This window comes from Saimiri boliviensis, chromosome 15 (genome assembly GCF_048565385.1).
Source record: "Saimiri boliviensis isolate mSaiBol1 chromosome 15, mSaiBol1.pri, whole genome shotgun sequence".
In the NCBI taxonomy this organism is placed as follows: domain Eukaryota; kingdom Metazoa; phylum Chordata; class Mammalia; order Primates; family Cebidae; genus Saimiri; species Saimiri boliviensis.
In genome coordinates, this window is record NC_133463.1 from 40,682,554 (window position 1) to 40,695,116 (window position 12,563).

The following is a 12,563-nucleotide window of genomic DNA, read 5'->3' on the forward strand; positions in this document are numbered from 1 at the left end:
CCTGGGCTCAAGCAATCCTTCTGCCCTAGCCTCCTCCCAAAGTGCTGAAATTATAGGTGTGAGCCACCTCATCCTACTCAAAATTTTACTATCACTCAAATCAACCTCCCACCAAATTCCAAGGTTAGAGTTTTTCAAGGAGAGTTTGGTAGGGAGGGGGCTAGGGAATAGGTGATGCTGATTGGTTGGAAATGCAATTATAGGGGTATAGAAAATGATACTCAAGAGCTGAGTCTACTTCTGGGTGGGGGCCACAGAGGAGTTGCTGGTCTGGTCGGGGCCATCTTGTTATTATAAATGCAAAAGCCTGAAAAGACATCTCAAAAGGTCAATCTTAGGTTCTACAATAGTGATGTTATTTATAGGAGTAATTGGGGAAGTTGCAAATCTTGTGAGCTCCAGAACAATGGCTTATTTGCTTATCCTCTTATCCTCATAACCTAAAGGCTTTTCATTTGCTTTATAAAGATGATTTTGTTTTGGGAAGGGTTATTACCATTTAAATTATAAACTAAATTTCTCCCAAAGTTAGCTTGGTTCACACCCAGAAATGATCAAGGGCAGTTTGGAGGTGAAAGGCAAGATGAAGTTGGTTAGGTCAGACTTCTTTCACTGTTATAATTCTTACTATTATGATTTTTGCAAAGGTCATTAAACACAAGCACCCAGATCTTGGTTCTGAAATACCATTCCCCATTGGAAGGAACCAGAGCTACATGGAGAAGTGACTGGTTTTACTAACAGTTGTGAATCTGTAGAGGTCTATAGCAACCTCAATTCTTGCCTCCTCAGAAAGAATTTGACCAAGGGGCATAGGGCAGAATGAGAGATGAAGGCAAGTTTTAGAGCAGGAATGAAAGTTTACTAAAAGGTGTCGAGAGGAACTAAAAGAAGTAAAGTACACCTGGAAGAGGGCCAAGCCGCCAACTTGAGAGATTCAAGTGCACTGTTTGACTTTTGACTTGGGTGGGATTTTGTGCATTGATATGCTTCTGGGGTTTTGCATTCCTTCTTCCCTGATTCTTCATTGGGGTGGGCTGTCAGCAGGCAGAGTGGCCTGCCAGCACTTGAAAGGGGCTGCATGTGCAGTTTGTTTACCAAAACTGTGCACATGCTCACTTGAGGTGTTTTTCCCTTACCAGTCAAGTGTTCCTAGAGGAAGGTCATATACCAGTTAAACTCTGCCATTTGCCTCTTAATGTGCATGCTTGAGACCACTCATCCAGAGATCCTATTGGGAAGCTGCTCATCACCAACTTGAAGTGTTTCTGTTGGGAGACTGCTTTTCCCTGATGCCAGTTGCAACCAATTATTATTTTAGAGGGGCAATTTAATAACTACCTGACTATCACCTGATGGTTTTGCTAACATTCTTGGTTGGGGGCAGTAGGGGCTCTCCTGCCCTGAGTATGTCTGTGTGACTAACTATGCAACAGTTTCAGGTCTAGAGCAGAGAAAGACCAAGATGATCCTAGAACATATTGCTTATGCCAGAAAGCTAGAAAGCATTGAAACACACACACACACACGCATGCACACACACATACACAGACACACACAAATAAGCTAGCTTGAAGGAGGACAGGCTGAAAAATTTGGGACAATTTGACCACAAAAAAAAATAATGATAGTAATAGATTATAACTCCCCACCCACCAAATATCCATTAGTACATAGTGATGCGGGGGTGGGGGAGGGGGGAAAGAGAGAGAGAACGAGAGATCTTCTTTATGTCCACTAGTAAATACGATGAAATGATAAAATTTTAAAACCACCATTTTTACAAGGCCTGTATAATCTCTGTATAATCTCTCGTTCAGGCAAGGATCAGTAATGGGTACTAAAACTTCTGGATGAAAGGTTATTGGGGAATAGGATATTCACACAATCTAGGATTAAAAGAGACAAAAGATATGTAACAATCAAATGCAGTGTATGATATTTAATTAGATTCTAGGTTACATAAAAGCTGTAATCAATGTTTGGGGGGCATTTGGAGAAATTTAAATATGGAGGGCATTTTTGTGATATTATTAATTGATGCTAATTCTCTTAGGTGTGATAATGGTACTGGGAATGATTTAAGAGTTCATCACTAAAGCTATAGGGCTGAAGTATCTTTTTTTTTTCTTTCCAAGATGGAGTCTCACTCTGTTGCCCAGGCTGGTGTGCAGTGGTGCAATCTTGGCTCACTGCAACCTCCACTTCCAGGGTTCAAACATTTCTTCTGTCTCAGCCTCCCAAGTAGCTGGAACTACAGGCACATGCCACCATGCCCAACTAAATTTTTTTTTTTTTTTTTGAGACAGAGTTTCACTCTTGTTACCCAGGCTGGAGTGCAATGGTGTGATCTTGGCTCACCACAACCTCCGCCTCCTGGGTTCAGGCAATTCTCCTTCCTCTGCCTCCTGAGTAGCTGGGATTACAGGCACGCACCACCATGCCCAGCTAATTTTTTGTATTTTTAGTAGAGACGGGTTTCACCGTATTGGTCAGGCTGGTCTTGAACTCTTGACTTTAGGTGATCCACCCACTTCTACCTCCCAAAGTGCTGAGACTGAATATCTTGATGTCTGAAACTGACTTCCAAATGTCTAAGTCAATAGTTGATTAATCTAGCTGAAGGATATTTGGAAGCTCATTATACTATTCTTACCATTTTTCTGTAGGTTTGAAATTTTTTTCAAAAAAAAAAACCGAGGAAATGGAAACCTTTTACTTCTTCAAATCAATGAATCCATTAACTTGCTAAATAATCTTTCGTAACGACTTGTGTGGTTTCTCCTTAACAAAGAGGCTCTGTCTTCAGGCTGACAACCATTAAGTGTAATCAAGTAAAAGGAGACTAACACCAGTTGGGCAGGTCCATGATTCCAGCACTTCAGGAGGCTAAGGCAGGAGGACTGCCTGAGCCCAGGGGTCTAAGACTAGCCTGGGCATCATAGTGCCACCCCATTTCTGCAAAAAAAAACCAAACAAACAAAAATTAGCCAAATGTGGTAGTACCCACCTGTTGTTCCAGCTACTTGGGAAGCTAAGGTAGAAGAATCAGTTGAGTCTGGGAGGTGGAGCCTGCAGTGAGCCGTGATCATGCCACTGTACTCCAGCCTGGAAGACAGAGCAAAACCTGTCTCAAACAAAACACATAAAGAAAGAGACCAACGCTAACCAAATAACCCAGAAATGATGACCTACTCATATCTCCTCATCTTCACCCTCACTCTTTTTTTTTGGTGGGTGGAGGTGTGTTTTTTTTCACTACACTTTTGAGCTGGTTAGATACAGTTTTAATCTTCCTTAAGCAACAAAATGTCCCAAAGTCCAATCTCCTCTTCAATGACACTGTGTATTATAATAAAGCAGCACTTGTAAGTTACAAATGTAGCCATAAAAATATTTAATTAACAGTAATCTATTAAGGAAATATCAAAGTATAAGTTCATGTCATTTTATTAGGGCATGTATACAGATTATCCCTGAGATGCAAATTTTCCCAGGTATTCATTTTAAAAACTCTAAATGTGAACCGAAGTAGTTATTATCATCTGATTTTTACCAAGCATGAAACTGAGATGAGCAAGTTTCCCCAGTACCTAGAGAGGCAAGCCACACAGTCTGGGACATAGCCCCGGTCTGCGAAGTTCCAAGTCCAAGGTGCTCTCCAATCTGTGCCCAGCTTCCTTTATTCATTAAGCCCCATGATTTGTGCAACCAGAACTTATTACCCACAAGAATGTCTTATCATTTGATATCTTGTGAAGATTATTGACTTTATGGAGCTGATACTAAATGGGGTTTCGGTTTCTTTATTTTCTTTTTCCTAAGGTTAGACTTGCATAATGTAATCTTCCAAAAAGGAATTTGAGACCCAAAAGGGTTAAAGGACTTGCTCAGGTGACCTAAGTTTCAAGCAAAAAATGAGGATTCTTAGACCAAAATTGAAAAGGTAACTTCAGTAACTCTCTTCTCAAAGTCACCTCTCAATGACAGCTTTCAGAAACTAGAGCCAAACATTTCTTTGTCCTATATTGTCAGATAAGAACACATTACTAAAACCCAATTTCTACATTTTTGTTAGTTTAATTTTATACGGTTTTCCAATCAAAATTTATCCACACCCTATTTTGTAGTGTTTCATATCTTATTTGAACATATTACAAAAGTAGGTAAGGTGTGAAAGACAAAAAGAAAGTATCAAGACTATTTAAAAGAAAATACACTTGGTATAAACATCAGATCAGTGTTGAAAAGTCCAGACAACTCACGCCAAAGTAATTCATCTGTTAAATAATTTAGTAGCTCCTTGGCCTAGAATGAGTAAGTCAATGTCACTCTATTGCTGCCAACTCCTTGAAATACAACCATATTAGGGGTACAACAGGCATTCTGTCATCACCAACTTTTGTAAGGTTTATCTATTCCTTTCGGTCCTGTAGAAAAGGAAAGTTTGTTCTTTTTTTTTTTTTGAAACAGAGTTTCACTCTGTCGCCCAGGCTGTAGTGCAGAATTTTGTAATACAAAACTCAGCTCACCACAACCTCTGTTTCTGGGTTCAAGCAATTCTTCTGTCTCAGACTCCCAAGTTGCTGGAACTAAAGGCACACGCCACCACACCCGGCTAATTTTTGTATTTTTAGTAGAGACAGGGTTTTACCACATTGGCCAGGCTGGTCTTGAACTACTGACCTCAGGTGATCTGCCAGCATCGGCCTCCCAAAGTTCTGGGATTACAGGCGTGAGCCACCACGCCCAGCCTGACAGTTTGTTCTATGAAGAGCAGTACTCATATCCCCAACTCACCACTGTGAGGAAGGTGTGATTTACCGTCATTCCAAGAAGTTCTAACCTGGATGCCATCGTTTCATTACTGAAAGCTTGCTGCACTAGCCCTATGTGCCTAGCAAAACCTTGCACTCTTGCCAAACATATTTTATTCTTTATAGCCTCCACTGCCAACTCCATTCACTCTTCTTCATTACTGCCATCAGCATACTAACATGTTCTGGAATTTCTTCTTATTAGGAGGAAAATTTCTTCCTGAATTTACATTTCCCATTTGCTACCCACCCTTCCTCTCTGGCATTCCTTGAATTCTTCTTTCTATAGTCAATTGTATTATGTATTAGTTAGCATTCTCCAAAACCATGTATATGTATTGAGAGAGAAAGTGAGACTTAGGATTAAAAATGGCAAACTTCATTATGAAGTCTGTCAAGTCCCAAGATCTACAGAGTGAGTAGGGGAGCTGGAGGCCGGAGACCCAGGAGAGCTGATGGTGTAGTTTCAGTCCAGAGGCCAGCAGACTCAAGACCCCAGGTAAAGCCATTGTTTCAGTTAGAATCCAAGTAGGAAAAAGCCAATGCCGTATCCCAAAGACAATCAAGGAGAAGGAATTTTCTCTTACTTGGAAAAAACACCCTCATGTAAACACCCAGAATACTGTTTTACCAAATAGCTGAGCACCTCATGGCCCAAATTGACACATGCAATTAACCATCACACCAACCTTTAAATTTAGGGGGATTGGGGCTTTCTAGCAGCATCTCTCTTCTCTCTACACGCTCTATCAATTTTTTTTTTTTTTTTTTTTGAGTCAGAGTCTTGCTCTGTCACCATGCTGGAGTGCAGTGGTAAGATCTCAGCTTACTGCAACCTCCATCTCCCAGGTTCAAGGGATTCTCCTGCCACAGTCTCCCAAGTAGCTGGGATTACAAGTGCATGCCACCACACCAGCTAATTTTATTTTATTTTATTTTTTTGTATTTTTAGTAGAGATGGGGTTTCACCATGTTGGCCAGGGTAATCTTGATCTCCTGACCTCATGATCTGCCTGCCTTTGCCTCCTAAAGTGCTGGGATTACAGGTGTGAGCCACTGTGCCCACTCAACATCAATTCTAGCTTAGACATCTATTCCAGCACTGTCCAAGTGCTAAGCATATATGTAACTTAAATTTTTGACTAGGTACACTTTAAAAACTAAAAAAAGTGAAATTATTCTTAATGATATATATTATTTAACATAATACATCCAAAATATCATTTCAACATTAGTCAATATAAAAAAATTAATGTGCTTTTCAGTTATCAATTTATTATCTTTCACGTATTACCAGCTCTGTGATAATCAAGCTTTAAGCATTTCTTTTTTGCAGCAAGCACGATGGTAAGCTTTCTTCAGTGGAAGGTCATTACTGGAGAAAGGAACTTCTCTTCCTGGTTCCTGAGTGCTGTATCTTTTGTTTTCTTCTTGCTCCTGCTGGGCTGCTCTCAGCAGCCCATATGGGGCTGTGTTTAGAGACATCCCGGCACTCTGGCCCAGCAGCACATCCAGAGTATGCAGTCTCTTAGCAAGCTGACAACCCCAGCCCAACCCAGTGACCACCTCACTGACCCTCTCAAAACAAACTCCACGTACTCCAGGCCTCATGCCATCCTATTGGCAAGCAGATGCCCTGACTCCCTCTGTACTCCTGCCCACCAGCCTTAATCTGCCTGCACCCCAAAGAGTATTTCCCATTGGCTCCTGACATGGACACTGTGCACTGTAGGCTTATGCATCTGTCTGCCAGAGTTGTTCCCAATGCTTTGAGTCCCTCTGCACACCTACATTCTTGTACACTGGTCTTAGCCCACCTGTACCCTGTTTCTTGCTTGCCTAGTAACTGTGGACCAGCTCTGACCTGGACAACCCAGCAAACTTCTGTCATCAACTGGGCTGCACCCATATCTTTTCCAGTGACCTGAATCCGTTATGAGCGGAGGCTGGCATCCAAGTTTATCCTTCATTAGAAACTTCCTTAGCCTGAGGATATTCTCTAGAGTTTTCTTTTACATCTTTACAATTGCCCCATTATACTTAATAATTCCTTTTTTTTTTTTTTTTTTTGAGATGGAGTTTCACTCTTGTTACCCAGGCTGGAGTGCAATGGCGGGATCTTGGCTCACCGCAACCTCTGCCTCCTGGGTTCAGGCAATTCTGCCTCAGCCTCCTGAGTAGCTGGGATTACAGGCACACACCACCATGCCCAGCTATTTTTTGTATTTTTTAGTAGAGACGGGGTTTAACCATGTTGACTGGGATGGTCTTGATCTCTTGACCTCGTGATCCACCCGCCTTGGCCTCCCAAAGTGCTGGGATTACAGGCTTGAGCCACCGTGCCCAGCCTACTTAATAATTCTTTACAGTAAACTTTCCCTGTTCAAATTACTGTGTGATCTGTCTCCTAATCTGATCTTAACTGATACTATCATATCTTTTTCCTTTTTTTTTCTTACAAAGTGTTCCAAATCTGGTATATATTTTACTCTTACAGCACATCTCAATTCAAGGTAGCCACGTTAGAACAGCTCAATAGCCACATGATGCTAGTGGCCACTATACTGGTGGCAGAGCTCTAGATCTACTGAATTAAGATAGTAAGACCCTGCCTTAAAAAAAAGAAAGAGTGGCCAGCCATGGTGGCTCACACCTGTAATCCCAGCACTTTGGGAGGCCATGGTAAGTGGATTACCTGAGGTCAGGCATTTGAGACCAGCCTGGACAACATGGTGAAACCCCGTCTCTACTAAAAACACAAAATTAGCTGGGCATGCCAGCAAATGCCTGTGTTCCCAGCTACTTGGAAGGCTGAGGCAGGAAAATCGCTTGAACCCAGGAGGCGAAGGTTGCAGTAAGCCAAGATTGCACCACTGCACTCCAGCCTGGATGACAGAGAGAGACTCTGTCTCAAAAAACAAACAAACAAACAAAAATGTATCAACAATTTGTATTAATGAGAATATGGCAAAACGGGCATGCTCTTCCACTATTAGTAGAAATGTAGAATATGTGATCTTTTGGAAAAAAATTAGCAATTTAAATCAAGAATTTTAAGTGTTCATATCTTTAAATCCTATTCATAGACATGGTGCCTGAGAAAATATTAAGAGGTTCTGTCAAAGATTTATGCAAAAGGATGTTCACTACAGTGTATTTACAACAGAAAAAAAATCTAGAAACAACAAAACTGATAATAAGAGTTGAAATAACTTATATATATCAAGATGATATAATTTTTGAAAGATGTTACTGTATTTCCAAACTACTTATTAATGTGTATATATAGATATATAGATCACAAAATTGTATCTACAGAGAAATTTAATTTGAATAAGCAAATATAGTATATATGCCTAGAAAAAAAATACTGTAAAGAAATAGATCAAAAAACTTGGGCCCAGTGGCTCACACCTGTAATCCCAGCACTCTGGGAGGCTGAGGCAGGCAGATCACCTGAGGTCAGGAGTTCAAGACCAGCCTGGCCAACATAAGAAATTCTGTCTCTACTAAAAATACAAAAATTAGTGGGACGTGATGGTGCATGCCTGTAGTCCCAGCTACATAGGAGGCTGAAGCAAGAGAATCATTCAAACCTGGGAGGCGGAGGTCACAGCGAGTCAAGATGGCACCACTGTGCTCCAGCCAGGTCAACAGAGTGAGACTGTGTCTCAAAAATTAATAATAGTAATAATTAAAGAAAGAAAAGATGAATGAATGAAAGCAAAGTACTTGCAATGACCTGCAGAACCCGATGTGACCCCCTTCGGCCGTGCTGTTTTCTGACTGTTCATCAGTCATGCCAGGTGCTCTCCTGCTCTTGGCCTTTCTATCTGGAGCACCCTGCCCCTAAATATCTGTAAGACCCACTCTCACCTCTTTCAGGTATTCTCTCAGTTTCTGACTGTCTGCTTTGGTCTATGTAAATTCTGAAAGTAACAGTTTCAACTGAAACACAAAATTATACTGAGACTTAGAGAGCTGAGAGTTTATATTATCAATTAAACTTGATAATTGCAAAGCACTGCATCCTTTCACTTTTTTAAATTTAATAGCACACTGCCTTCTTTGCCTTTGCCAAATTTCTGAGTTTTAAATATGCACCTGCTAAATATTTCACAGTTTCTCTAATTTTTAACCATTACTTGCATTTTAAACAAGTATTAAAAAAAGTGAAAAAGGACTACACATGTCCTTTAAATATATATATAGAGAGAGATAGAGAGATGGAGTTTCGCTCTTGTTGCCCAGGCTGGAGTGTTGGAATGCAATGGCATGATCTTGGCTCACTGCAACGATCTTGGCTCACTGCAACCTCCACCTCCCAGGTTCAAGCAATTCTCATGCCTCAGCCTCCCAAGTAGCTGGGATTACAGGCATGTGCCACCATGCCTAGCTAATTTTTATATTATTAGTAGAGACAGGGTTTCTCCATGTTGGTCAGACTGGTCTCAAACTCCCGACCTCATGTGATCTGCCCACCTCGGCCTCCCAAAGTGCTGGGATTATAGGAGTAAGCCATCGTGCCCGGCCAGTCCTTTGAATATTTTTATTGTCTTTGTGACACATATTTGATCATTCATAACCTTCAAATATTTCAAATGTAAGGTCTTGTTTATGACTGCAATTAGTTCAGGTTCAAGATCCCTAGGCATTTGGCCAGAATTATGCTAAACAAAATTTGCTTAATTAAATTAATAGCATATTTGTGGAGCACCTATCACATCCAAGAAGCAGTGCTACAAGAAGAAAAAAGTGTTCTTCTAGGTATATCGTGGCCATGCTACCAGTGATAGTGCTTTATGATCATTTTTAGTGTATGGCTACAAACTCTTGCCTGATTTTTACATTTCAGGAAGTTTTATTTCATTCAGCAAATGCTTCTTTCACACCTCCCATGTCATGGAAATATATATTCATGAATGGAAATCCAAGGTGAGTGTTTTTTCTGGGCCCTGAAAAGAGCACGAAAGAAAAACATGCATAAAAACAGCATGGTATTTGAATACAGAAACCATACCATGAAAAGCTAATGCCTGTGGCTCACCTCTTGCAGCTTCATAGTAATCTACTGAGTTACTTTTCCTTCACTACAAAGCCTTAACCATCTCTTTTCATTAACTGTTTCCCTTCTCCAGATATTTCCAGGAATTTGACCTAGATTATTCTGCTGCATTTTCTTATATAGGCAATGTTATAAAGCTTCATTTATACTCTAAAAATAAGTGCTTCTGTCACTGGGGGGGTAAAAAAAGATTCCCATTTCCATAATTATCATGAAAATGTTCATCTGATTAGTTCCTCATGAGAAATGTAGATTTCTTTTCCTTCCTTCCTTCCTTCCTTCATTTCTTTCACTATTTTGAGGCAGGGTCTTGCTCTGTCACCCAGGTTGAAGTACAGTTACACAATCATGGCTTGCTGCTGCCTCGACCTCCCAAGCTCAGCTTCTTCCTACCTCAACTTCCTGAGTAGCTGAGACTACAGGTATACACCATCATGTCCAACTAATCTGTATTTTTTGTAGAAACAAGGTGTTGATATGTTGCCCAGGCTGGTCTCAAACTCCTGGACTCAAGTGATCCTCTTGCCTTGGCCTCCTAAAGTGATGGGATTATAGGCATGAGCCACTGCACTTGGCCAAGAAATAAAAATTTCATTGGAAAGTAGCTCTAATATTTATTTGATCTGTGAAGAAACTACACAGAAATATGCATTGGCTACTCAGAGGAGCCACAGTGGGTGCACAGTCATCTAAGAATCTCTAACTCCTCATTAGGCTTCATCACTTATTTATTGAACCACTGCTTCCCTGCCTGTAACCATTCTTTCTTCTAAGCTACTTTCATGCAGTTAACAAAATTATTCTCTACAATAAGCAATCTCATGTGTGTCAGGAGCGCGGGGTGAAGAGAAGGACAAGTCCTTCATTGCCTATAGAATAAAATCTCAAACTCTGCTATCTGCTTGTCTGCCTCCTTTCCCCCTCTATCCCCTCCTTTCCTTCCTTCCTTCCTTCCTTCCTTCCTTCCTTCCTTCTTTCCTTCCTTCCCTCCTTCTTCAGTCTAAAAGACATTAGGGTTTTTGTTTTGTTTTGTTTTCGTTTTTGTTTTTGAGACACAGTTTCACTTTTATTGCCCAGTTGGAGTGCAATGGCCCAATATGGCTCACTGCAACCTCCGCCTCCTTGGTTCAAAAGATTCTCGCTTCAGCATCCTGAGTAGCTAGGATTAGAGGCATCCACCACCATGCCCAGCTAATTTTGTATTTTTAACAGAGACGGGATTTCTCCATGTTGGTCAGGCTGGTCTCAAACTCCCAACCTCAGGTGATCTGCCTACCTTGGCCTCCCAAAGTGCTGGGATTACAGGCATGAGCCACCATGCCTGGCTAACATTAGGTCTTATAAGGAGGACAGAGACAGCATCAGCCCAGGAAAAGCCAGAGCCTCAAGAGGGTGTGGAAACCACCTATTCAGGAGGCAGCACATGAAGATGGCAGCAGCTCAGGTGGATGAGGGGAGCCCATGTGGGATGCCCCACATCTTCATGTGCTGCTCGATGCACCCCCATGGGCGCCCATGGGGGTGCATGGGGGTGCATGGGGCAGCACATGAAGATGATGCAGCCCAGGACACCAGCGTTGTGTGGAGGTAGGGGAAGTGATGGTAACAGTGAAGGAAGACTGGTTACATACAGGAAGATGAACTCAATGAGTACATATATTTCAAATAAGGGAGACAGGAAAAAATGACAAACATGGAAAGGCAGAAAACTAAAATAAAACCTATGGTATTCAACTGAAATTAGAGATATCAGCATGAACTCATGGGTTGTACATATAGAAATAAACACAGTTGGTGTGCTGTGTGAATATTGATAGGTAGACAGACAAATAGTATGTACATACATGCATGTATTTCCTAGCCATGCTCACTGAAAAGACACGCAAACATCAGCTTCCCAGATCTTGCTTTTTCTTTTCTTTTCTTTTCTTTTCTTTAGACAGAGTCTTACTCTCTCACATAGGCTGGAGTGCAGTGGCGTGATCTCAGCACACTGCAACCTCCATCTTCCAGGTTCAAGTGATTCTCGTGCCTCAGCGTCCCAAATAACTGGGATTACAGGTGTTCACTACCACGCCTAGCTAATTTTCATATTTTTAGGATTTTGCTATGTTGGCCAGGCTGGTCTTGACCTCCTGGCCTCAAGTGATACACCTGCCTTGGCCTACCAAAAAGTGCTGGGATTACAGGCAGGAGCCACCATGCCTGGTCCCAGATCTTGGTCTCTAAGTATCATTCGTCACCTAAAAGAACTCTGTGGAGCTCTGAGGAGAAATGACTGATTCTAAAATTAGCAAAGCATAGGTCCAAAATGAGCCTAGAATGCTTTGCTGTCCCAGAAAGTAAAGAAGTGGTCAAAGCAGGGTAGGCCTGGATCAAAATAGTGCAGCTGGTGAAGAAGCACTCACTGGCCAAATCTGGGTAATGTGAAAATCAAAATAAAGTATGATAATAAAAATATATAATCTGAGGTTGGGCATGGTGGCTCACCTCTGTAATCCCAGCAGTTTGGGAGGCTAAGGTGGGTGGATCACTTGAGGTCAGGAGTTTGAGACCAACCTGGCCAATATGGTGAAACCCTGTCTCTACTAAAAATACAAAAATTAGCAGGCACAGTGGTATATACCTGTAGTCCCAGCTACTCAGAAGGATGAGGCAGGTAAATTGCTTGAGCCTGGGAG

At 41.5% G+C, this 12,563-nt stretch overlaps 1 protein-coding gene across 2 annotated transcripts in view; it reads right to left on the bottom strand.

The window, feature by feature from the left end:
• Window positions 1–12,563, bottom strand: part of CA13 (carbonic anhydrase 13) — a 69,570-nt gene that overhangs the window by 47,553 nt on the left and 9,454 nt on the right. For both annotated transcript variants that reach the window (XM_074386915.1, XM_074386916.1), the window contains exon 2: window positions 3,011–3,108. In XM_074386915.1, coding sequence (XP_074243016.1) covers window positions 3,011–3,092 — 82 coding nt within the window. In that variant the 5' untranslated portion in view covers window positions 3,093–3,108. The remainder of the gene's footprint in view (window positions 1–3,010; window positions 3,109–12,563) is intronic.